This window comes from Haemorhous mexicanus, chromosome 4, assembly GCF_027477595.1.
Source record: "Haemorhous mexicanus isolate bHaeMex1 chromosome 4, bHaeMex1.pri, whole genome shotgun sequence".
Lineage (NCBI taxonomy): Eukaryota > Metazoa > Chordata > Aves > Passeriformes > Fringillidae > Haemorhous > Haemorhous mexicanus.
Genome location: NC_082344.1, coordinates 49,363,507 through 49,390,895, shown reverse-complemented (window position 1 = coordinate 49,390,895; position 27,389 = coordinate 49,363,507). Strand labels below are relative to the sequence as shown.

The window sequence follows — 27,389 nt, the reverse complement described above, 5'->3', positions numbered from 1 at the left end:
ATCTAGTGGTTTAGGAACTTCCATTCAGGCAAAGGCAAAATGTTGTTCTTCCTGCAAAAGGAGCTGACAAATGTGGGGTTGTTAGAGTTTCATCCCATGTGCTCTGTTTCTTCTTTAGTTACAGGAAATATCTAAAATCATAGGCACTGTGATGGGAAATTCAATTTAGGATGGACAATACAGTGTACATAAAGATTAGAAAAAGGAAGCAAATATAAATAAATTCAAAGGTAATGACAGCAATAAGCAATAATGGTAAAATGATTGTTTATAAATAACAGTTAATCAAATACTGTTGTAAATGCATATGTCATTTTGTGTCCTTACTGTCACAGGCTGATTCTGTAGCTTTTTCCCTTTTGTAAGTTCTTCTCCACATGAAAATGCTCTCAGTATTGTTTAAAAGTCTCCAGCTGGGCTACACCAAGCACATTGTTAGCTCAGGTTAAAGCATGCTCACATTATTTAAAAATTTGCAAATCTTCCAACAGCCTTCTTTATCAATTTTCCAGCTAGGTAAGTAAGTGCTCATGTTGTTGATTTAACTCACTTAATGTCCCCATAGAGTGGACACAGTGAGGTTGCAATCGTGCAGAGACTTTACCTGAAGAACCTGTTGCCAGGCTGGGAAAATCCAAGAACTCAGATGCTCTGTGATGGACCCATCATCCCTACTCTAATCAGGGTAATCGCATAGGACTGGATTTCTTCATAGTTAGTGGTCTTATTTTATCTACTTTTTTTAGTGATCTTGAGTTTTTTACCTCTTGGTATGCTATCTTTGATCCTTAGAAGAGTTTTCCTCCTTTCTTCCATTCCAAGTTTTACTCTTTACTCACATACTCACATCTCTTCTCTTAAGTCCTCTTTGAAGTACCACCTGCCCAGAAATTATGCCTTGCTGGGAGACCTCATTTTGAGCTCTCTTTTTTGGTAGCTATCATCATGATTATTTTTTAAAGCAATCTTTTTTTTTACCCCATCCCTGACTTTTTTTTTTTTTTTTTTTTTGGATGGAGAATATGTAATTACTTGAAGAACACAACATAAATATCTGGCACTACAGACAAGCTGGGATTTATGAGAAAGCTCAGTTTCCAGGAGATGTAGCAATATGTAATTTTGCAGCCCTGAATTCATCCCCTTACTCCCTATTTTGCTCTCAATAATTGTGACTGTGCCCTCTGTCATCATAACTGCTTTTCTGTCATGACTGTAACTTGTTCAAGTTAGAGCAGTAGTAGCAGATAGGAAGAAACTTCCAGATTTAGCCCTGTTCAGAGACAGCCAGCTAATATGATGAAGGCTGAATTTATGGCTAGGAGCCTATTTTCCAGTTTTAAAGGGCACTGTCTTGTGCAGTGTAGCTCATCTGGGTACTTGATATATTCAGCTTACTTAATGAGGAATGTCCTGTGAAGAATGGTGCCATATATCTTGTCCTTGTCTTGTTTAATGTGTCACCCAGAGGCATATTCAGAAGTCATGTAAGTTTGATGAGGAGGAATTGGCTCCTTTTTTCTCCCCAGTGCTCCAGATAAAACAGCTGGGAGCATAAGGATGTTATTACTAATAAAGGAATTGAAGAAGAATTTTTTCTTCATGATAAGCTAGCATAAAAGAAATGAAATATTATTTAGCTAGAGGTTTATGCAAAACTCATAACTGCAGTATCTGAATATCTGTTTAACAATGAAGGCTGTCTTGAAAATGGAAAGTCCTCTTATAATGATTTACAAGGTAGGAAATGATTTGTTTCTTGCTAGAATCAGTACCCAGAAATAGAAGCTTGCACATAGCACATCAGGCTAGCTTGGATGTTGCATTCACAGGCTGAGTTCCTGTTGGAGCAATATTAACCCTGAGAGTAAATAACTGAAAGTGTTAACTCAGAGAATAAGTCATTAAAAATGCATTGCATGAGGTAGCCTCTTGTTTGTGTACTCCAAAGTAGTCTGCCACAGAATGGTGAACTAGGCTATGAAAGTTGGCTTCCCAACTTTTCCCAACCACAAAGGGAAAAAAAACCTTTATGACACCCTAAAATGTTTTCTGCCTTTTCTCTCACAGTCTGAAATTCATCCAGCTTCCTCAATTTTTCTTCTTTAAGATCAAATCAAAAGAGGAGATAATTAATTACACAAATAGCTGTAAGCATTAGAAGTATTGGTATGATATCCTTAGCTATAATTCATAAGAATCTGACATGATTTTCAAAAATGTGTCATTATGTCACTAAGGCTTACTCAGTATTGTTTTACAAACAAGGCATTTGTATTCTCACAAATTAGTATCGTTCTTTCAAGTTCATGTTTCAGATACCACATTAATAAGATAAATTATAAAAGATATTAATTTTATGCATATTAGGGACATTGTAACTTGCTTCTTTTACATGAAGTCCTGTCAGTTGTGGAGCCTGAGTAGCAGGAAAGTGAAATGAGTTCTGTCCAACTATTAGAGCTCATTGAGCAGTTCGATTTTGAAAAAAAAAAAGTATTCTTCCAGGTTCAGCTTTTGTTTTCTTCAGTAAAGAGAAGGAAAACAGAAAAAACTGTTGAGAGCACTGATTTGTGTATAAAGTACATGAGTAAAAGTCCATATTTTGCTGTGATTATGTAATGGGTTTACAGGAGATATTTTCAAACATTCAGTGGAAGTTTTTAACCTGGAACCCTGACATTAGTCCTATATTTTTTTAACTCTGAAATAGAGAGCCAGTAACTGCCAGGTGAATACAGGATTTCAGCTTACACAGGATGGTCCAAGTGCAATGACAGCAACACTTAATTCTAGAATCTCCTGAACATTTACTTTTCTCAGTTGAGTGTTGAAAGGAGCAATTACTTTGTGAAACTCACCTAGATGAGGAAAAAAAATGCCACATGTCCCAACCTGATATTTCCCATTATTGGAATTTTCTTGTCAAGAATACTCCTTTAGCACCTCTAGTTCTGGCTTACAGAAGTAATTTATGTCTCCTGTCTGTATTCTTAAAAATGATGGTGTTCCCGTACTTTGGGACTGATATTGGGTGATATTGTATCTAGAGCAAGTCTAATGAGTTGTTTTGAGGCAGTGTGACAAGAAGCAAGTTCACAAGGCTGCTGGATTTCATCACTGAATAGCACTGTCAGTTTTTAAGGCACAAAATGACATTGCTGTTCAAGATTAAGAGGATCCTTACAGGAGAGAAATAAAGAGAAGAAAAATACCAAGCTTTTGGATGTCTATAACAAATGGAGTTCCTAGAGGCTGCTTTTTTTATCAGCAGAGTTTGTACCAACTGCCAATATGTCTGAGGAATGATTTTCTATTATGCACACCTGTGAACCAGAGGTTTCCTTTAAATATTTATACAGAAATTGCATCAATATTACATTGTTTACAAGGCAATTTCCTCTAAATCTCTGTTCAGTCTTTAGGATTATGCCCTGTAAGATGTTTGGAAAATGCTAAGAACAAGTAAAATTTCTTAGTGAGAGAAATTCTTTCTTGGGGGAGATCTGTCCTGCTTTAAGAGAAGGCCTAATGCCCTCCTTTAGGTCTGTACAATATAGGAAAAAAAAAAGAAAGGTAAAGGTTTTGGAAATACAGGAGTAGTTCATTAAAGTTTCTCAAGATAAAGATAAGCAATGTATTTTCACAGAATTAAATTAGAGAGGTAATATTATTTGTCTTGGAAGACAAATGAACCACTGTGGATGAGGTAATTGAGAGGTGAGTTGGCAATAATCATATGCCTGCTGAAAAGTAAATAAATAATGTATAAACATGCAATTTAAAAAATCCCTCCTGATTTGGGGCTATTGCTCTTGAAAAGCTAATAGAATAAGTATCCTGGGAAAAGCACCAGTAGTAGAGAAAAGCCTGGTGAGTAGCCAGCTGATGAATACATGTAATGTTTGTAGTGTTTGTGATAAAAGACAAACTGTCTTTTGAGCATTAATCCTAGAGCAGCTGTTACCTTGACAACTGCAGGTAAGGGATGGTTGTAGTGTTCATCTCTCCAGATTCACTTTGAACTACTAATAAAATATTAGAATAGCTTGTCTTTTTAAAGGCTTCATGTGGCTTTCCAGAGATTTGGATTGATCTGTTCCTGAATGGCAGCTTTGCATACAGAATTGAATTTGGGGAACGTGACACAGAGGAAAGACAAGCAGTTATTTATGAGGTCATCTAACTTAGTGGCTGCCTTAGTGGGAAGACTGTTATGGAAATAAAGCACATTCTGTGTCTGTGCCATATTTTGCAGGTCCTCAGGCTGTGTCTGAGTGCAGGCTCACCTTGTGTTGTGTCACTGGAACACAGGCACGGCTGCTGAGCTCTGGCCTGGGTGGGCTCAGAGGTGTCTCCCTGTGAACTGAACACATTCTGTCCTGCCTGCCTGCTCAGGTGTTCCACTGCATCCCCCATTCTGCATGGTGGCAATGTTCCCTGGTGTGCTGGCTGAGGTCCTGGGGGAAGAAAGCAACCTCAGGTGGCAGCGTAGCAGAAAATATCTCTTGCAGCATAGTCATGTGAACAATGCACCGAGAAGTAAGTCATATTTTAAACTGTACTCAGCAGTGGCTCTCTCAGTAATCTTTTATGGACTATTCTAGGTCAGCGTGGTGTGGTTGGTGAGCCCTCAGAAGATAGGAAAAGGCCATTTTGGCATTTCACACTACCTGAACCGCTGACTGCTTCCTCCTGCTCCTGCTCATAGCCTCACAATTAGAAAACATGCCTGTGCACATTTCTGACCCTGCTGCTGTGGATGTGCAGCCTCACTCAGATCTGAATAATGTCTTTGTGCAATATGGAGGGAGTGTCTTACTTGGAATTTGGGTGATCCTCATATGATGTACTAACCAAGTAACAATGTCTATACCTTGACTGTTCTTGACAACTCTTGTTAAAGGAAATATAATATTAAAGCTTCAAATTTTCTGTGTGCAAACTGATCCTTGAAAATGATCCTTGAAGATGTTGTTAGTGCTTCAAATTGGATTCCCAAGAAATTCATCAAGGTTAGCAAGACTACAATTTCCTACTTACATTGCAAACTAATTTTTTTGGATATGCTCAAGTTTATAGTCAGCATGTAGACCCCCCTAAAAAGAATTTTTCTTTCAAAGGTCCTCAGGATGTGCATGTGTTTTGTCCATTCATTTGTTTACTGAAAAGGAAGTTCAGCAATAGAGATTGGATTTTGATAGTGAACTTGTGACAAATTATACAAATATCTTTCTGTGCCTTTTAGTAGATTTTCCTCTATGGAAAATACTTGTTAAATCGTATACTTAGTTCTATCATACTCTGATATGTATTTTGATGTTTATCTTCTCTAGCACTGAGGCATTATGTTTTCAGCTGATGTACATCCAGTTACTTAGCAATAGAACTTAATGTCTTCTATATTAATAGGATTGTTGGAAAGTGTGAACGGTCCTTTGACAGAGCTATTAAGTCAGCCCTGGAAGCTGCAGCTATTTTTATACATGAGAGAAAAACAGAGAGGAGTTTAATATTGATACTGAAAATTTTATTCTGATCCATAGCACCTCATGATCTATGGCATAGCCTTAGGGTATGAGCTCAACAAGCTGATCTCAGAAAATTGGGTAACTGCTTGCTCAGTTCAGGCTTTTGTCCATATATTAACTTCTTACAGTTTTGTGCATTTTGTGCATGTGTGTAAGTGTACCAGTGTTTTAAGTTTTTGTTGCAGAAAAAAATTTTCAATTCCCCTCTTTTTGACAGCAGAAGAAACATGTTCAAGATGCAGGACTGTCAAATTATTAAAAAGCCGCAAGTCTTATTCTTGGCAATGAAATGAAATTATAAGTAAACACTACTGACATATTCATCAGTTTGATTTGTTCTCTAAGACTTTATAGAGCAGCAGAAAGGCTTCAACAGCATTTGGCTATATAATACTGCAGCTGTTTCTGATTCAGAGAACACAACACAGTTATCAAAAATGACCAACCAAAAATTGAGACACGTTCCAAAACATTGTCAAGAGGATGATTTCTACTTTCTGCCCTTCTCCTTGTCTCCTGGGATCATCTGCCTGCCATCATCATCAGTTTTATCTGGCCTTATAGGTCTCCTGGACATTGAATGTGCTTTGTTACCAATGTATTGGAAGTTCTGGTCAGTAGGGAGATGACGACATCTATGGGTACTGAATAGAGAAAACTTGGACATACGCTGAATGGCAGTGTGCAGGAAGTGGGATAACAGCAAGGCTCATCCTGCCTTGTAGCAGGGGTTGGCAAGATTAGTACAGTTAGGAGTATATACAATTAGACACATTATATCATTTGGCACAGAGCTAGAGGAAGAGATTTTCCTCTGTGTTACAATATAGTAGAAACTATGTAACACTTTCAGCAATTTCCTTTGCAAGGAAAAAAAAAATTGAAGAAGTAGTTACAGTATTTCCACTAGCCTTAGTTCAAGATGGAAATAAAGAAAATTAGTATCACCTCCTTTGCTGGGTCACTGCAGAATGCTTTTTTGGCATTCTAACAAGAGCACTTTGGTTGCCAGGAGACAATAAGTTAATTTTGGAAGGTAATGCCCTCCAAGCAAGTAATGCCAACATTCTAGATCAGAGTAAAATCTAGTGCTCTGTAGCCAGAAAATTGCTTTTTAAAAGGATTTACCTCTCTACCTTACTGATAATAAACAAACTGCTGCTGCATTGTCTGTTGCTGGCAGAACAAAATCCTGAACAGTAAAATCTTAGGGTGCTGTTAGGTAATCAACATAAAAATAATGCTGCAGCAGGCTCATCTAGGTTAAGCCATCTGCTAACTATGCCGGTACATATGTCAAATGACAGACTGCCAAAACTATTTTTCATGATCTTAAAATGCAAGGGAGACCAATGAAATGTTACTGGGACAAATTCAAAACAAGTCCACAATTAATGTGTGGCATTAATTTCACCATATGGGACATTGCAGCCAAAGGGTTTTGGGACACTAAACATTTACTGATGCTGTTAAAGTCTATACACAAAACCATACTGACACCTCAGAGTGGAAATAGCAGCAGAGCAACGTAAAGAGACACAAGAAGCTGTATCTCTGATGGTGGTGCCATCTATAGCTGTACAGAAGCATTTCTCACTGCAAAACTGGATTTGAGCTTGATATATTCAAGTTCAAGGTTGTCAGAGTTAAGGAGAACTCGTGGAAAATGAATATTTGAGACAAATCACTCATGAAATCATTTGAGCTTTTCTGGGTGGAGATGGGATTCATAATCGTAGCGATTGGGCTGAACTGAAAATCTTTGGGAGAATGGGTAAATAGGCAAATGGATTGCAATGGTCAGCACATAGTGAACTCTGACATTGAACAGTTTTGACATCTTTCAGGAGAGTTTTCCAATCAGTGACTCATGCAGTACCTGAGAAAGTTCAAGTAAGTTAAATCAGTAAAATCTACCTGACTGCTAAAATGATGGTAAACTGACAGTGGAATTACAGTATTTGCAGAGGAAAAAATAGTGAGGCCTCAGAGAAGAACTGCAACAGTTATTTGAACATTAGAGAAAATGTCTTATAATGGCATAATTAAAGATTATAAGATAACTGAGTGGTGACTTGATTATGGTACAAAAGTTCCAGGAAAATATCATCAGGTAGTAATACTCTCTTTCAGTCTAAAAAAATTACACCAAACCTGTAATCAGATGTAGAATCAGATTTTTATCAGTGTGGGTGATTAACTTGCCATGAAGTGGGTGCTTTCTGAAGTATGATATTTTGTGAAACACATGCAACAGGGCTTGTTAGAGAAGTAATAGGGCTTGTTAGAGATGTAGATAAAATGGCTTAGCCTGTGGTGTCCAGAGGGGTGTGATCAGATTACTTGTGGTCTCTGAGCACTGTACCATAAAATATTTTTAAAGGTGTTCAAGCTTCAGTTGAAAACTTGTAAAGGTCCACACATCTAGAAAGATTGAAAACTATCTGACAGAATGCTAAAGAAAAGCCTAATTCATAGTGAGGTAATATCTTCTGTTAAAAATAGGAAAGTACTGTTGTATCTATATTTAATGTATAGTTTAAAATACATATTTAAACTTCAAAGTCTTGAAGTCTGAATCTAGTAAGTACATTTTCATTCTTAAAATTGTTGAAATTTTCACAAATAATGTGGCAATTTTCAATATCAATTACAATGTAGTTTTTAAAACTTCTGTTCTAAGGTACACCTTGTGTTTCAAACACTTTAAAATAAATAAGAAAACATTAAATTTATATTTGTAATAGATTGGTGAGTTTTCAACTTCTGATATTTGAACTAGTGTAATCATGGTGGCTATTCCTACATGAAAAAGAATAAATTTATGGTTCTTGTTATTATAATGCCTTATTCCAGATAAGGTTTTTAGCCTAGAAACTCCCAGTTCCAGACAAAGATTGCCACAGCAGCTAAATTGACAGCTTTGATAGAAGAGATGGAGTTTGATAGATAGCAATGAGGTGAAGCAGTGATGCTCCTTGCTCTGCGGGATGAAACTGGCCATAGGACTGTCCTGAATGACTTCCTGTATGAACTGGGGGCTGGGGGTGTGTGTGAGATCCAGTTATGAAGGTGGACTACAGCCTACAGGAAATGCAGTGTGAGTACTCTCAGCATTTCTTTGTGGTGTGTGCATAACTGGTTTTGGGCCCAGACAGATGAATTATTTTTCCTTGGGCACCCAACCTGAGTATTGCTGTGTCAGATGTTACAGGGCCTGCTCACAAGCATTGCTTGATGCTGTTTGGATTGTGAATGTATGTGTTGTGTGACCACTTATACAAGATTTGGAAGCCCACAAGGTTTTTAGGATGAATAAAGAGTCTAATATCCTTTACATTTCCTATCAAACTAAATACAGTTTCCTTAATTTCAGCTGTGGAGTGTCCCCACTGTGAAGCCTAGGGACAAATCAGTATGGAATATACAAGCACCTGTTGTCCTTGTTCTACCTGAAGAGAGAAAACCTAGGAGGGCTGACAGAAATGGCCAAGCTTACATGAAACTCTCACATTAGAGCAGCAGTGGATGGTGGACTTCAGAGCAGCTTGCAAAGGATTTTGTTTTGAAATTGAGCTTGTCCTTATTTAGATGGAGGCTTTTAACTTGAGAGAGGGAAATCACATGGTAAGTGGTGCTACAAAATGTGCTCTTTCTGGAACAGTCCAATCCTAGGTTGCCAGTGCAGTCTCTTGGCTGGCTCAGCTATCATCAACTCTCACACTTGAATGAAAGCCCAGGACCCGGAGTACTGTAACAAAGTCCTCATGGTGTTCTGATCTTAAACTAATGTTAACTAAACCTCCTCCACTCCATTTTTTGCCTCCCCCCTTTCCACGTTGTATCTTCAGTATTTTTCCAAATGTTTCAGTTCTTATGGCCATATGGTTCCTGTTTGTAGGTGTAATACCAAAGATAATTTTCCTTGGGTTTTTAGTACATTTTAGAACATTTTCATAATGCTAAATAAACCTAATAGGGCATAATTCCATCTTCCCTTTGAAGTCACTTTCAAGCATCTAAATGTTGGATTTATTTGGTCTTCCCTTTCCTGTTGGGTGTTATATCATAGTGATTTTTAGCTGCTTCCCTCTCTTTTTCTCATTCACTTCTTAGAGACTACTGTAGAACCAAAAAAAAAAAAAAAAAAGAAAAAAAAAGTTTGAACATTCAGAACTGCCATTATTTATTTTGGTTTAATATTCAAAATTATAAATTCATATTTGTAAGCAGATTAATGAAATCAAATTCACTTTGAGTCTAAGTGTTCTCTGGTTATTATTGGAGATGATATTTCTGTTCTCTAGTTATACTGGAGAGGAATTACCTGCCATGTTCTCTATGGTGGGCTAAAATCTGTTGCCTTTAAAATTGTAAGAAGTTTACATTTTACTTCAATGGAGGCAGGATATAATTCATTCATTACTGAAAATGAAATATTTAAAAGGAAGATTTTCCCTAGGAATGTAGCACCCACCAAAATACTGCCATGGAAATTAGGTGGAAGAACAAGCCCAGAATCTAAAAGAAGTTGTGGGTGCTGGGAGCTATAAGAGGAAAATTCTCTCCTCCACTCTAATACTGAATTTACAAAAAAGAGAAGAAATTGGTCTTTTCCTGTAAAGGTGTAAAATGCTAATGAAAATCAAAAAAACTATAGAAACTTGAGTGTCTGAAGGAAGTTTATTAGTAATATCTGAGTCATGTTCTGTGGAGTATGAGAGTAGTTTTGCAATGGGAATGGTAATTTTTGATAAGATGAAGTTGCCACTAGAACAGTAACAAATCTTTATAGAAGGGATTATATCATTATGATCTGCTAAATTTCACTCCTTTGACTCATCTGGATTTAAATTTCCACTTGACATAATTTTTTTCAAGTATTATCCAATACATTTAAATTAATAAAGAGCTAGTTGGATCTTGGCCTTTCAGAAGAAAATAGCTACAATGCTTTAAACAGCTACAATGCTTATTTTTTACATCTGCCTAACATAAAAATTGCATATTAAACAAGAGGATGGTAGATAATATATAATGATCTGTTTTTATATTAGGATGGTTATTGTTTTAAGTGCAATAAAAGTAATTAATAATTTTTTTATCATATTAATGTATTTAAAGAGAACTCTCCTGCTGATCTTCAATCTTGTACTAACCATCATGTGTCCAAGTAAAAGAATGTATTCTTTTCACAGTGCAGGTAGAGAATTTAAGAGACAAATCAGCTTCTTTTTACCTTCCACAGAAGGCTATTTATTTTGCCTTATGCAGTGCTGGACATGTGCACTGAAGAAGCAGTTTGCTTTTGCCAGATAATGCCAAGCTTCCAAGCGGGGAAAATTTACAATTCTTATTTAAATTTGATACAATTTCCAGTGTTGTTATTCAAGACAAATTTAGAAATATTGCTGACCCCAGTGTAAGACTTGTACAACCTGAGAGTACTTTGATCCAAATGTAAGCTGATACAGAGGAGTTTTGTAAGTCTGACAAGTGTAGGGTTTAGGGAAATTCCTGATCCCCAAATTCCAGCCTGATTATGGAGCCATTAGTTTTATGACAGCCAAGGAGCTACAACAGCAATGAACAACCCCTTGATTTATATTAGAACTTTCTGCTAATGGTTGCAGCATTTGGAAATCTTTTTTTCATTAAATTTCTCTGACATCTCTTTGGATGTCTATTGACAATGAACTCATTCTTTAAGCTTTAAGAAAAAAGCTGTACTTTACTCTGGGTTCTGATTGATTTTTGTATTTAGGGGTATCACCAGAATTTTAATGTATAAAAAATCAAAGAAGAGAAGCCATGAGGGTTTCAAGGAGCTATGATAATTATTGAAGATCCTTATTTACCTTAAAAAAGTGACTAAGTTTGGTAGAGGAACTGAAGACAATGTGCTGCCAGCTGCAGTATATCAAAAGTAGTGAGCAGTGGATAGCTCTTTTGAAAATTCTTTTTTTTTTTGTCATGGGACTCTGGGCAGTAGGTCAGAAACAGCAACACTTACCTGTCTACAGCACAAAACGTATTTTTAAATTGTACATTGTATTATTAGGTATTATGACAAAGGCAAAATGCCTGCCAGTCACAGAAACACACATACATATATCTGTCCTACTGCTCTCAGTGCAGTTCTCTTGGGTTTACAGTGGGATAGGTAGGGTGCAGGTGCTGCATAAGCAGGATTAACTCACAAGAATATCAGACATTGGGCCTTATTTCTTCTCATTGCTTGGGTGCCTACAGGGAGACATGTTGGTATAATGAGAGCAAAGACTCTAGATCATTTTAATGTGCTTAAGTATCTCCATTCCAGCAGAATCTCTTTGGTTTTATTTCAGATACAGTATGCAATTTAGTTGATAATAGCAGCATTGAGCCTTGAAATTAAGCAACACAGCTAAGGAAGGGCTGTGTGGCGAAATGTGTTTCATGTCTGTAATTACAGACTTCAAAAACCCTCTCTTCCCCTGAAATCTCTTACAGATTGCCATCTAAAGGGAAATTTCTATAACTGAGGTGAATACTGGATGTTTTCAAAACTCGTGTGGGAGAATCACAGTAATATAAGAAACATTAACTCTAAGATTGTTGTAGTTGTAATTATTTTGCAAGAATCACCTTTTTCCCCAGGAAGGTAGCAGTGATCATGATGCATCCTCTAGAAAGATATCCAAATGTTTTTCAGTGCACATTACCTGCAGCTCAAGGTCTAATTACTCATTTTCACCATCTTTTGTAATAGCATTTCTGTTTTGCAGAAGGCTGAAGATGAGTCATGGAGGAATTGTCTTCCAATCATGTTAGCATCCATTCACACAGCTGCTTAAAAGGATTTTATCAGGACATGCTTATTGACTAGGATGCCTTAAAAAATCTGCAAAATGTACCCATATGAAAATCTTCATGCACATAAGCAGCTTCTCTTGAACAGTGACTATCATTCAGCAGTTACAGAGCTAGGTTCATGACTGAAACTTTTTAGTCCTATGAAGATGATAATTATTTCTCTGATGTTGGTAGCTATGACTTCAGGGTGGTTGAAGAGGAGCAAAGCATAAATCTAAACTTAATTCTGCAGCTCATTAATCCTTTCAAATACAAAAATCAGCAAAATATTTCCAGATGTGTTTTGATGTTGGAATATCATATTTTCCTCTGGTAATTACATGTGGCCTTGTGCCCCTACTGTAGGACTGTAGTACATTAATCAGGAGTGTAGTGTGACATCTTGGAGAAGCAATAGGAAGGAATTTGCTGCCTCCTGCCCACTCCTTCAGTGAAGGTGTTCTGAAGCCAAATACAGTATTTAATTTCTATTTTTGTATTCCCTCACTTTGACTGGGAAGTTGCTCTTAGAGCTGTGGGAGGAAACAGACATTTTGTGACATACACATATTTGAGAAAAGCCATGAGATTCTATTATTTCTGTATAGTGAGTACAGACACAACCAGAAATGGGACTTAAATCCCATAATGTAGCCTCAGGCCAGTTCTTTTTAGGGATGTACATGTCAGAAACATGTGACAATAGGGAGTTGAGGTGCAATGCTGTGTTACAGTTATTCACTGCTAGTTTGGCTTGCAGTGTGTCTGTGCAGGCACTTTGGTTGAGATGACAGTCGTGGGAGTACAGCTGTGCTGCTTTGGGGGACAGCTCATCTGGAGTAGACAGATGCTCTGAGCTGGAGCAGAGCCTGAACAGTGAGCCCAGCTGGATGCTAGCTGGCTTCTTGCTGGTCAAACATCTTCTCAGACTCAGGCATACTGGGAGGTGCAGCACAGGGACACAGATGTCTGAATAAGCTCAGCCAGGTTTCAGCTTGGAGTATTAGCTGGAGTTCAGGGCTGGCCCTTGTAGACCTCCCAGCAGAGCATTCACTAGTGACAAACCTGGAGCTCAGAGAGGGACAAGAACAAAGTTTCCTTGAGGGAAGGGAGATGGCAAATTTTTTTTTGGGCACTTTGCTTTTTAGCTTTACAGTAATGTGTTAATGCTTGGAATAGGCTTGGGGCAGCACTGTGGCCCCAGTCAGTGTTCTGGGAAACAAAAACCCATGATCTCCATGTGACTCTGTGACATATCTGGGCTTGAGTGTTACTCATGCACATCTGTCCTATGTCCTGAACTCCTGAAGCTACCCTGGCAGCCCCCTATGTAGCTAAAAAGTAAAAGATTCTTAAGGAGACAAGAATTCTACAGCAAATGAGGGAAAGGTTTTCTGGTTATATTGGTTGTGGGTGAGGATAGAAGGTAGAGGTTTTTGTAACTAAAATATTTTAGAATAAATATGTTTGTTCTTTTTAAGCACAGTATATATTGTCTGGGAAAGCCAAGTTGGCTTCTGTGTAGAGGTTATGTAGGAGGAGCCCTTTTCATTTACTCATTGATACTTAATGGCATTAGATAGCCTTCAGGCACAATTGTCATTGATTTGCCTATGTGTTCTGGAGAAAGCACCAGATGAGCAGTGAGGCTCTGTGCTATATAGCTATTACATATTTGCCTTGCTGCTTGAGCACTGCCAAAGCTTTTTCAGGACTTTCAATAAATCCCTAGGGTGTGTTATAAAAAACTTCTATATGAGCCCATTAGTAATTCCCAGAAAATGCCCAATGAGGGAGAACCCTAGGATTTCTTAAAATTAAAATACTGCACTGAGGATTGGATGAAATATTGTAAAAAACATTTGGAATATTATCAAGAACTTTATGATACAGACCACTTGATGATAAAGACTACTGACATCTTTCTTTTTTTCCTATGAAAAAACATTTCCTATTTTCATGTAATAATTGAATATAATATGTAAATTTGGTCCTTTATTGTGTGTTTAGAAGTGGCTGTGTAGTCTCCATCACCAGCAGGACTCCAGCAGGTCCTTATCTCCCATAAACAAAAACCTGAGGTATGGTTTAGAAATTGAGACATATTTCCCTGTAAAGTTTATTTTTGAAATGAGTTAGCTACAGCTGCCTCATTATCTCCTGTTTCTATAACCTTTTTTACCTCTTTACTCTGTCTCCAATCCAGAGGATTTTTTGAATATAACCTATTGAGACCCTTTCCTCAGATTCAGAAACAGCTGCTTCACAAATTAGTAGTTGTCACAATTCTTACTGAGAACGTTTTGGGCATCAGAAAAAGGCTGTCCCATACATTGTTGACATGCAAACCATAGCATATTGCAATTAAAAGCTTCCTCACTGTGGAAAAGAAAAACTTCTCTCCTGTGTAAAATGCTGTGTGTGCAGCAGGTAGGCTAACAAGGAAAATTAGGCATATTAGGAATTTTGCCCACTTTAGTTGAAACTGGGCGAAGAAAATTTTGGATTGAATAGCAGATGATGTGTAAGATATAATTTCTTCTTTTGTTTAAGGAAAAATAAATCCCAGTTGCCCATCACTTCCAGACTAGTCTCAGAAAAAGGTCTAAGGACTTTCATGTGTTCTGCAGTGAATTACATTTTTATGTTCAAATCGATTGGACATTAAGAAGGAAAAAAAACCCATTTGTCAGAAATGTCAGTTTCTATTTAAGAAAGCTTCATCGCATTTGTTACAATTCTGTTACTTTCCTGCATGCCGAATCAATCATAAGATCTTGAAAAAACCAATCAAACAGGTATTCTAAAGAGATTGTTCTTGTTTGAATTAGTCTCCAGGATCTTTCAAATGGCAAAGCCCACATTAGGATTTTTCTAAATTTCTGTTCATGGGGCTCTCTTGTGTTAGATTTAAGTAGGCTACATACAATAGCTTTTTATTTTTGTAAAATAGTATGGAGCCAGTGAGAGCCAGACAATGTAATTAGTATTTCTTATTCTCTGGACTCTCCTAGTAAGGCTGTTATTAACTTTGATAACATCATGGAGGGTGACTCAGATACATTTCCAGATAATTCTCCATTGAAATTGGATGCATAATTTCTATTATAAAAAAGGCAGATAATTAATGGCTCTTTATTTAAAACATTCAAGCCTTATTAACTCTTTCAGATAACTTTACATAAATAATAAAGTGAAACTGGAGTGTAGAACTCTAATTGCTGGATATCAATTATAAAATGATTAATTTTTCACTAAGATGCTAATGTGAGCTTTAAGAAGCAGCTTAAGTAGGAGGCAAGGTAGGAAATTTGACCGATACTCTGGCAGAGAAGTGTGAAGACAGAAGGCAATGTCCCTTACAAAGGGACTTTGGCTAGGAATGGGTTTCTTCCTTGAGAATTGGCAGATGGGTTTCTTCCTTGAGACAGATACAGTGCTCATCATTGAAAGCTCTGCTCCTTCAGACACTTGTCTGTCTCATGACACTAACACTTTGGTGTCTGCCGAAGCTCATCCATGTGGTGAAATTTAACCATAAGGATGGCATTCAAGGACGATGGCACATGGCTCTTGTCCTTAGCTGGCTTCTGGAAAATGTGAATAATGGGGTTTGTGGCTTTAGGGAAAAAATTCTACCTTTTTCTAGGAATTAGATTTCCAAATCTGAAGTATTTGGCTCTTTATCGACAGAGAATTTTCTGGAAAAGCCTAATGCTATTATTTCAAAAATTTAGCCTTATATTGAGGGATTCAATAGACACAGAACTTGTGCCTAGGTCTAGAGTCTCCCTGAGGTTCTGTGCAAAGTTTCCTAGGTTAGAATTTAAGTGAGTTAGCTCAAATACTGAATGTGGGCGACCTATGCGATAGGTCTCCTTGATAAGTAAATTAAGCCCTCTGTATTGCAGTTCTGCTCAAGATGGTGAACAGAAAGGTTAGATACCTATGTCAGAGCCATTAGGGGCTTTAAAACATAGCAACAGGCAGTCAAGGCTTAAACAAAAGACTTGGATCCCAAGAGTACTGGCCATTTCTGAAAATGCAATCTCACACAGTTGTGGCAGAAAGCGAGGTTGAAAAAAGCAGCCTGAGGCTGTAGCACAAGAGGTTGGCCCCACAAACCCAACAAAGGAGGGAAGCTGTTAGGAGAACTGTTGCTTCAGATCTTAAAAATAGGGATTAGCTACAACAGGTTGCTTCTCTGTTCAAAAATTTTGCTTAAAGATGAGAAAACTCACAATCTTTTGTTTCTTTCTGTCACTGATGCTTCGTGCTTAGTGAACGTAGCTGTCTTCAGTGAAATTACATATCTGTAGATTGCTTTGTAAGGGGTCATCTTTCTGACTAAACTCCTTTGAACACTAATGACCAAAGAATGTTGTATTCCAACATGTTTCCGTTCTTCTTTTCTTTTATAGAACCACAGAATCACTAAGGTTGGAAAAGACCTCTGTGACGGAGTCCAACCATTAACACAGCACTACTCTGTTATGGTTAAACCATATCCCCAAGTGTCACATCCACACATCTTCTGGCCATTTCCAGGGCTGGTGATTCCATGAGTTCCCTGGGCAGCCTGTTTGAATGCTTGACCACAGTGAGGAATTTTTTCCTAATATTCAATCCTAACCTCTGCTGGAGCAACTTGAGGCCTTGTCTTTTCACTTGTTACCTGGGACAAGAGACCAGCCCTGACCTTGCTACAACCTCCTCTCAAGAGGTTGTAGAGAGCAATAAGGTTCCTCTTGGACCTCCTTTTTTCCAGGCTGAACACCCACAGCTTCCTCAGCCACTCACCATAAGATTTATGCTCCAGAGCCTTCACCAGCTCCATTGCCCTTCTCTGGATTTGCCCCAGCCCCTCGATGTCCTTCTTGCAGAGAGGCCCAAAACCGAACACAGCACCTGGGGTCTGGCCTCAGCAGTGCTGAGCACAGGGGGACAATCACTGCCCTGCTCCTGCTGGCCACACTATTGCTGACACTGGCCAGGGTGCCATTGGCTTTCTTGGCCATCTGGGCACATCTGGCTCATGTTCAGCTGCTGTCAACCCTGAGGTTCTTTTCCCCTGCGCAGCTTTCAGCCAGTCAAGATGATCTGTTTCATTGCCTTCCCAGGTACCAAGGTCAGGCTGATGGGCCTCTAGTTCCCTGGATCCTCCTTCTGAGTCATCTTGTAGATGGGTGTCCCATTTGCTAAATTCCAGAAAATTTGGCCTCTCAGTTAGCCAGGGCTGCTGGTTAATCATGGAAGGTAGCCCGATGAGCCCTTCCACCAGCTCCCTCAGTACCTTTGGGTGGATCCCATCTGTCCCCATGAGCTTGTGTGGGTCTAAGTGGTGTAGCAGTTTGTTGACCCATCATCCCTTTGGATTTTGGATTATGGGGAGTTCATTGTTCTTCCACTCCCTGTTTCTAGCTCTTTGGTCTGGGTACCCCAAAAAGACCTCTGTGACGGAGTACCCCTGGTTCTACTGAAGCAAAGAGGACATTGTGTACATCAGCCATTTTCTCATCCCTTGTCACTATGTTTCCCTCTGCATCCAGTAAAGGCTAAAGAGTGTCCTTAGCCCTCCTTGTGTTTCTGATTCATAGAAAAAAATTTTGTTGTCTTTTTTGGCAGCAGACAAAGTTCTAGCTGAGCTTTGGCCCTCCTTTTTTTTTCCCTTCATAGCATCACAATATCCTTGAAATCCTTCCAAGTTGCCTACCCCTTCTTCCAAAAGTGATATAAATGAATATTCTAACAAAAGAATAGACCAAATTTGCTACATCAACTATAATGCAAAGTCACTTCTTTAGGTCAGGCAGAAGTTTCCTTCTTATAGCCAAGGAAAACAACTGCCTCTGTCTAGCCTTTATGGATGTTGTATTTTCTTGTTTGAGATGGTCCTTTCTAATAAGTATGTATGTACCACTTCCCCTTCCTTTGCTGGTAAGCCTATGTAAGTGTTTCTTATAGAGCAGAGCCAGCTCTCCAGGATCTATAAAGAGGCATATTTTAAAAAGGCATATATTAGCTGATCAAAGTTCTGAAAGGATTTTTGTTGATCTGAGAGACAAATTGGTTGGAGATGGCCAAGAATGCCTTCATGTGTTACCGTAAATGATTTATGAACCCCAGGTTTTCATGGCATGTTAAAAATTCATATGAACATTAGATTTAAAATTTAATTATCTGAAGTAGCTGAAGCACTTCTTCAGGCTTGTAATTGGGCAGATATATAGCATTATACACAGCAGGGGAGACTTGGGGCTTGTGTCCAGATCATCAGATGTATTATGTAGCCTACTCTCATTGATGAAGTCTAAATTTGGTACTTGAATAACATGGTATCTCCCTTTAATCATCCAAATACAGAATATGTCAATAATTTATGTTTACTTTTAGCCTGATTTTGCTAAATTTCTTTAGACATATTTGGGTGAGTAGACAGTAATAACTTACTTAACTAGCACTGCTGATGAAGCACTACTAAATGTGAGTGGTGATAGTGAAATCTGACCCTGCACCTGCTCTTTGCTATCTTTCTGGTCTTGGAAAAATTATAAAACAGTTACTTTGCACTCAATTTTCTTTTTTCTTCAATTGACATAGCTTTGGAGCCATATTCCTCTTACTTGATCAGAGTAATCTGAGCACATTATTGAAGCACACTAAACATGTGCTCCATTTTAAATTGCTTAATTGGCTTTTTAGCAGACAGTATGAGGGACCACTGGAAGGCAGATCATCTCACCTGTTTAGGAGTGTGACAAACTGCTTTGTGCAGCTGCCTGTCTCTCTCTCCCTGCTATCCATGTGGGAGTATGGACTGTTAGGTAGGTGAATACACCTGGTCAGACAGGGAGTTTTAGGTACCAAGTTACCAGAGATTAATCCATCAGAGACATCTTTTTTTCTTTTTTTTTCTTTTCTTTTCTTTTTTTTTTTTTTTATTGAGAAATCAGACAGGGACCTAGGAGTTTCTATTTTTTGTACAATAGCAAAATATTGGCAAGGAAATTGCTAAGGAAAGATTCTGCTAGTATTCTCTTAATATTGACAATGGAAGTAAACAGAGAGATCCAATCATCATTAAAACTTTAACAAAGATGGCAAATAAAGTGTGTTTTTCATGTGTGCTTATGGGATTTAATTTACTAAAATAACTTCTCTGAGATTCCTGGAATAAGAAAGCTAATAAACTGAAGAGCTTTGCTAAGAGGTGTAGCTCTTTAAGCATTTGGTTTGAGAATTTGTGTGAGCTAGAGGAAAACTCAATGAGGTATATTGTCTTAATTATATACTTAAATTTGAAGTCCTAGGAATACAGTCTTCTAATATAGAAGTGTTATAGCTTTGAAAGCGCTGAGATAAAGGAAATTTAAACTATTTACAAATAAATCTTTCTTGCATAAAAGAGATAAAGCAGTAGCTGATATGGGTAATGTAAATGTTTATATTTCAAATGTTCTCTGCCAGACTTCATACAAAATATCAAATATTCAAAGATATTTAAGCTAATTGTTTATCTTACTTCAGAGGGTCAAGAATTACTCCTTATTGTAGAAGTGAGCATAACAATCACAAGTATGCATTTAAGTAGAAAGGAACATGCCCAGTTCTGTAAAATAAATTTCTAGTTCTTGGCTTGATGATCATTTAAGGCATCTCTTGCTAAGAAGGGGCTGCTTGTGTAAGAGGAAGCTGCAGGTAAATGTAGGTGTCAGATACTGCACCTTAGTTCTCAGAGAAGATACTGTGGTTGTCCCAGGACTGGCAGTTCTCCTCTTGGCTGATGATCTTGTGATTTTTGATGTCTCCTTCTTCATGGAGCCTTGTTATCTCTGAAAGGAAAGGTAACCAGCTGTGAGCCTGTGCCCTTACATCTCCCTTGAGGAAACAAGGGCAATCAGAGAAGCAGCAGAACACCGGCATGCACTGACCAGCCTTTCTGGCAGCAAGAATCAGCCTGCTAGATGTAGCTCCCTTTATGAAGACAGTATGGGTTACAGTGTTGATTAGAAGGGCGTCACTGTAGGTGTGAATCTTGTCCCTGTCTCTCCTTATCTTTCTATGTCCCAGTGTCAGCCTGGGACTAGGAATGTACAGTCTGCTCTCTGGAGATCAGGGATCTCCTATCATGATAATGGTCGCTAAGAGTGGAGAATGTTACATCAAGAACATGCCTGCTACTGACCAACAGTGGTTTGTGTTTCAGACCAACAATTTTTCTCCCATTGAGGCAAAGTCTTTCAAAACTTGTCACCTCTCCTCCACAGAGTAGACAAACAGATAACAATTTCTGAAACATATATTTTTTTTTTTTCCTTTAGAGCCCTGAAAATTCTCATTAGTAAAAGTAATAATAATAAACTTGTGGGGCTTGTGGGGCTTGAGGTATAACACAGAAATAGGTTTCCTTTTCCCTGTGTACAGTCACTTCAGAAATACCTGCTGCCTGAACTGGGACCAGCCAGCCAGTCCTTTTTGAGAAAGGCCAGTGCAGAACAGAATGTAAAGTTTGCATCAGCCTTGAGTGATCCTTTGATCTTAACAGCTGTATGTCCTGAATTGCCACCAGCAGGAGCTCTGAAAGGGTTTGTTTATATGATCTTCCTCCATCAGAGCACGAGATCTTCCTCCATCACCCTTCTCACAAGACTCCTGAATAAGGTCATCACTACTCATGGGAAGGTTTCAGAGTCTTGAGGATATGTTTAAAAGGTGTGACACAACCTAGCTTTCTGTCATAATGCAGAATTCAGCTCCTGCATCCTGGGGTAGTGGGCTTTTTGGGCTGAGGTGTTCACTCAGCTGATCTCCAAGCTCAGATTAGAGGTTGAAATGTGAGAGCTGGGCTAAAGAGACCAGGCAGAATCATGGGATTACGGACTGATCTGGACCTCTTATACTACTCATATGCTTGAAGAGTGATTCAGATGCTTAGATGATGAGTACGGGTTGAGAGTCTGTGTAGAACAGGAAAATACAGTTAAATGAACAAATGAGACACATGTACAAAGCAAAAACATTTCACTTGTAACAATACCAAACAGAAACTGGGAAAATATCATGACTCTTGGAGAAGAGCACTGAAAAATTCTGATAAATGTTTGTTTCTATTATTAAAATATGATCTACAAATAGATAAAACATAAACCAAACTGTGGAGTAATACAAGTAAGACAAGAACTACTAATGCTGCAAAATAGTATTAAACTCCAACAAATCATATGTTTCCAAAAATATTTTATGTTCATGTCTACATTGTACCAAGGAAAGCCAGTCACATTTCTCCTTGGTCTGATTGTAAGTATTTATCAAAGCAGCACAAGAATCTCAAGGGGCACTTCACATTAGTAGCAAGTGCAAATTTGGGAACAGAGTGTGGTCTTGTGATTCTTACTCTGAATCAACCAAAAAGAACACTTTTCTTTTTTAAATTAAGACACATAAATCCTAACATCCCTATATTTTACCATCTGATCTGCTTTCTGAACTCCAGTCTAAATAGATCCCATATTAACCTACGGATCTCTAGATATTCACTCAAATGAAGACAGTAAGGCTCAGTTCAGTGATCTAAGTCTAGATTTCAGTGCCATTTGTGATAACCTAAGGAATCCTGCCAGGCTTCCACACTTCTGCAGAAAAGTACAGGTTTTGTACAGTTCCTACGTTGTATTTTCTGGTCTTGTGGAGACATTTCAGATACACAGTCCCCTCTCCGTAGCCATCTAAGCTGAGATATCTTCATCTGTGAGGAGGTACTTGTAACTTAAGTTACATAACTAAACATACTTTAAAACAGATGGCTCAGCAGCATCCATTTGTCTGATTTAGTGGGAATTGTATATGTTGTCCAAATGCAGATATGTGGTTAGCAAGCTCTAAAATCTTTACTGTGGATGCAGAACTAGTGCACAGCTATATGACAAATGCGATTGCCAGTGGTTAAACTTCTAAAAGCCAAACAGCTTGCTGTGTAAGCATATCCAGAGAAGGTAAAGAAGTTTCCTGCTCTCTGTCCCTCTGAATGCAGTAACATTCAGCATTCTGGCCCTTACCAGACATTTCCTTTCAGATCTTGGTTGCAATTCCTGTCAAAATACAGAGATGCCAACGTAAAGTCAACTTGTGCTCAAGAACATATTACGCAGCTTTTCTATTTGAAGGTTTTGGGAGTACTGCATTTCAACCACATCTTTTTTTGCCTTCTTCCAGGTGCTTTTCCTGCCACTGGTCATTCTCTTGAGGCCTAAATGCTCCAAATAAGATCAATAGAGGAACATGTTCATTTCTCCCTGCTGGTGACAACAGTATGCTTCCAAAGGAGAATTCTGAATGTTCTTGGAAAGTAAGCTCTATGGGTAAGTCTAAAACAGCTAACCATTCCAAAGTCTGCTAAAGTTCTGTTCTGTGTTTTGGGTGTTCTTCCTGGTATTAGGATCCTTCAGAGGCACGAGAAAAGTGAACCTACAGGTTTAGTGAACTAAAGAAGGTATATTTTCAAGATGAGAAATGAAATTCAGAAAGACAGTCTGTTATAAAAAGTGAAAAAAAAGCTTTGTCAACAATTAAGTAAAAGCTGCTGTTAAAGACCTAGCTGGAAATTACAGACAGCTCCCTTCAAAGTGGAAATAGTTCCATAATAAACAACCAGGATAGCAACTCAGTGCCCCTGTGAGTGCAGTGAATCCCCCTGCTCAGCATGGGTCTTCTTGGGAAGTGAAGTTGAGGGAGCTAATGCCTGGAACAAGGATGAGAAATTTCCAAGTGAGGTAGTGTTCTTTTGTGCCTGGAACTGCAATGGACTGCACCAGCAGTTCAGCAGCCTTGTCAGGATTTTCCCCAAGATTTTTCTCCTTTCTGGAGAAGGAAAAGGAAAGTTATTAAAAAGTTTTAGATATGGAAAGAGAGTAAGATTCCCAGGATCTAATAATTGACTTAATTCCTATCCAGAGCATAGTCTAGGGGTGCTTTCACAACAGCTGCACACCTGCAATTCTCTGGCCTGGGGAGGGGGCACATGGAGTTAGGAGAATAGATTGTGGGTAGTATATCTTATTCAGTCTTTTCTTCATGCCCACAAAGCCAAATTGTGAAGACTTGCTGATCTTTTGATCAGATATATGTCACAGCACTGGCTGGAGACCCCCTTTTATGAACAGCTTATTATCTGAAGTTAGAAATGGCTTTTGAGAAAGATCTTTGAGGTGTGGTCTCCAGAATGCCACATTATTGTTCTTCAGCACCCACTTCCACTTGCTTTCTGAATGTGAGTTTCCTGTTGCTCATAGGAGGATGCAGAAGGATAGATTCTGGAATGAAGTGGTTGAGGTGGAAGTTTCTGGTGAGACTACGATAAACATAGATAGAGATTTGCTCATCCCATCCCCCTGTGTGGAGACCCATAACTATAATAGGAGCTCTTCCCAGATCTCAAGAAGCTCCTACTTATTATTAATTGCTATGGGGTTAAGAAAAAGGCACATTTTTACTAAGTCTGTTCTTCTGGACTGAGAGGACTCTGCAACTCTTCATCACATGTTCTTTGCTTGGATTTATTTTTAGTAATGCTCTCTTCATTTTTTGGTTTTTGGGTTTTTTTTCCAAATATCTTTTCATAAAAGTAAATTAAACTAAAATAGAAGGGAGAGAAAATCAGTTTGCAATGAAGCATAAGACGCTTCACTTTGTTACTGTAGTGTAAAAATGGGCAAAGGCAAAGGTCCTGGAATATAACAGATCTATGAGCCATCTCTAAGAAGTGCTTCCAAAATAATTCCTTTCCATCGATCTATTTTTAAACACAAAAGAATAGAAAGAAACATTTTCAGCATTTCACTGTATTGAGTATGCAAGAGGAATACCATGGGAATAAGTTTAGAAACACTGAGAGCTCAAATTCAGACTCTTTGATGTTAACAGCTTTTCTTGCCAAGACAGAATATTTTTCTCTACTTAGGATAGAAATTCTCACTGTTACACATATGCAGCTAAAGTGAGAATTTTCCTAGTTCTGATGCAGGTTAGACAAGAAGGTCTTACTTGAGCACATCACATGTGTTTTCTGCTTCTTAGTGATCAGAAGAATTAAATTAGCCTAATCTCCCTGCCACCTCCTCTTCCCCCATGAAATGGGCTGATGGACAAGAAAGCAGAGCTCTGTGCTTTGGGTCAAGTTGAGAACTTTGGGCTCTTTGGTCCTGAGAGTTATAGGATTGGGTCTGCATGGGAATAATAGGAGCCTCAGGCACTATGGAGAAAAGTCAGAGGACTCTACAGCCCTGGAAAAAAAAATTCTGCCTGGAGCTTAGGATACCAGAGAGCTGACATACTCCCAGTAGCTCAGGTACCTAGTTCAGCAAAAGAATATTTAAAGTCCTATTCTAAGCTCATCTTCCAGCTGAAGAAAGGAAAAGATAAGAAAGATGCACACGGTCTTGCTGTGATGGATCTTGGTTTGCTGTCACTCTGAGGAGACTGTGGACATGCCATCCTTCAGTACTGCCCATGTGGCTGGATGGCACACAGGCACTGCCTATTAATGGTGTGTGACCCATTCCATGGAGGGACTGATGGGATGCTCACTTATTATATTTCTTTCTGTCTGGTACAATAGAGAGTGGCTTTAGCAACATTTGAAAACATTTTTTGATGGTTTTGTTTTTACAGCATTTGTGTTTCTTGTTGAATACACCAAAATCACATGAGAACTGAATCACATTCACCCATTTCCAAGCTGTGTGTGACAATCTGCACAGTATGAGAAATTAATAGCAGTTGTATCTTTCAAGCTCTACCCTTTCAGAAACACAATTTCACTTCAGCTGAAATAAGCATTAATAATACTAATGCAGGTCAAGTAGTTTATTGTTGGTATGAGCAACACCATAAGTAACCCATAATGAATATAAAATTAATAACGAGTAGCTGTCATTGTATGATTTAAGATTCTTTAAACAAAAGAGAAGGCAGTAAGAAAATCAAAGAAAAAGGTTCCTGAAAAGACAAAGGAAAGCAATGTTACAGATGAGTTGCTTTTTTCACTTTTGCTGTGACACTGGTGGGAGAGCAGCTGTGGAGGTGAGTGGAGCCTCAGGTAAAGGCTTGGAAAAGCTCTAAAACACATCGAGAACAAAGAAGCCCTGAATCTCTGCAAGAACACTTTTGACTTAGAGACCTGTATCTGAAGGAAGAGTACTGCCTCCAGTTTCCCACATCTCTTGGGACAGCTGGTCAAAAGCCTGGTAAGACCCTGTGCACTGAGTCACATTTGGCACCACACACAAATCGTTTCTCTGAACAATGTGCACCACACTGTTCTAGTCTGTTTTGAGCTGTTTCTAAATTGAATGTCTGGGACAGGGTCAGTGTCTAGAAAGCTAAAATAAACTCTGGTTTATTCATGGACTTCATTTGTGTTTTTGGACAAGTAATTTGATCTTCTGTGACAGAGTGATTGTTATTAACTTAATGGAGGAAGCAAAGCCTATGATTTCTGAAGAGATGTAGAAGCTTTAGGAGCCTGTAGCTTCCTTGACCTAGGAATGGACAAGAATCTCTCTTGTGCAAGTACTATTCACTTTCTGTTTTCCCTCTTTTACCTTTACTTATCTCTAAAGCTGAGTTTCAGGTCATACTGGAGACAGTCAGTGAATTGAATTTTTATTATATGCTTCAGTTGAGATCAAAATGTCAAAACACTATAGAAAAGTAATCTTTATTTTTAGCCACTGAGAGGAAATGCATATACTTGAAAAGTCTGTCCTTGTGAAATGTCTGCAGCACTTTTGCAGAGGCAAGAAATGCAAGAACTAAGTGCTTTGCCCTGAAAAGACACTTCCATTGAATAATAATTAGTCCTTGTGAGGTAAATAAACCCAGCCCTCCTTCTCTGCATGCCAAATAAGGTCTTCGTGACTTCAGGATGCTGGGATGCAGCTCAGGGTCCAACAATATGCCACCTTAACCTCTATAGTTTGTGCCTGTCAGCAATCTTGAAACACTTGTGTTCCTCTATCTCCAGCTTACTTAAGTGCAAAATTATGTCATATTGTCCTGTTTTGCATTGTAATTTTATTAGCAAATACTTCGTCCCTTTGCTACCACAAAAACCCCGATGACTTCTGCTGCTGAAAACTGACATTGCAAAACAAGAAAGAGGAAGGGCTGTATCAAAATGAAGCCCAACAAAGTAATTGTATCAGAACAAGGTGTTCCCAATCTGATTTGTAAAGACAGCAGTCTGTGTTCATATTTCTTCCAAAATTTTGACTTACATAAGCTAAAATATGTATGAATTACAACTTACCAATGTACAGCTCTTACCCGCCCCTACTGTCACTTGGCAGCATTTCCAGATGATAAATTTGGTCCATCTATAGGTCTGGGATTTGGAGTTCTACTTGCTTGTGAATGGTCCATGGATTTACTTGGGCAAGATAAGATGTAGTAAAAATGACAGTACTGGCACATTAAGGGGCCCTGCATTTTTATGTGGATTTCTATCATTGCATTTCATAATAATTATTTTTCAACTAATTTTTGTGCAATACCACTACAGTTGTATCTCACTTTAGTCTCTGATAGTGAAACAAGAAAGGAATTCCCCTTTTTCATGGTCAGTTCTGCTTGCTGTACCTCTTGCAACAACCATACTGAAATCACAAAGAAATTACAAAGACTCTTTCTCTGAGGTGAACAGGAGTTGTCCTGTAAAGCTTGGTTGTACTTAAGTATTAAATAATAGTGCTTAGCACTTGTGCAACTTAATGCCTTATAATCTTCAAAGCACTTTACAAATCTTAACTAGTTAATCTCCACAGCAGCTCTGCATGGTGGGCTGTGAAGGTCACACATTAAAAATCTCCCATGATGCAAGCTTGACTGCATAGTCATATGGGAAAAATACCTGCACAGTTATGTTCCCGAAGGCATGAGTGTTTAATTTTACTGGACTGTAAAATTTGTTTTGCTTTCTTATCCCACTCAAAGTAAATCCATTATACCCTGCAGCCTGGCTCAGCACAC

At 38.4% G+C, this 27,389-nt stretch overlaps 1 protein-coding gene across 10 annotated transcripts in view; it reads left to right on the top strand.

The window, feature by feature from the left end:
• Positions 1 to 27,389, top strand: part of TRMT9B (tRNA methyltransferase 9B (putative)) — a 114,133-nt gene that overhangs the window by 64,391 nt on the left and 22,353 nt on the right. For 4 of the 10 annotated variants that reach the window (XM_059844777.1, XM_059844772.1, XM_059844775.1 and 1 more), the window contains 3 exons: positions 4,259 to 4,542; positions 8,908 to 9,158; positions 22,578 to 22,723. In XM_059844777.1, the coding sequence (XP_059700760.1) occupies positions 22,698 to 22,723 (26 nt within the window). In that variant the 5' untranslated portion in view covers positions 4,259 to 4,542; positions 8,908 to 9,158; positions 22,578 to 22,697. The remainder of the gene's footprint in view (positions 1 to 4,258; positions 4,543 to 8,907; positions 9,159 to 22,577; positions 22,724 to 27,389) is intronic. The other 6 variants (XM_059844774.1, XM_059844778.1, XM_059844782.1 and 3 more) reach the window with 3 other exon arrangements.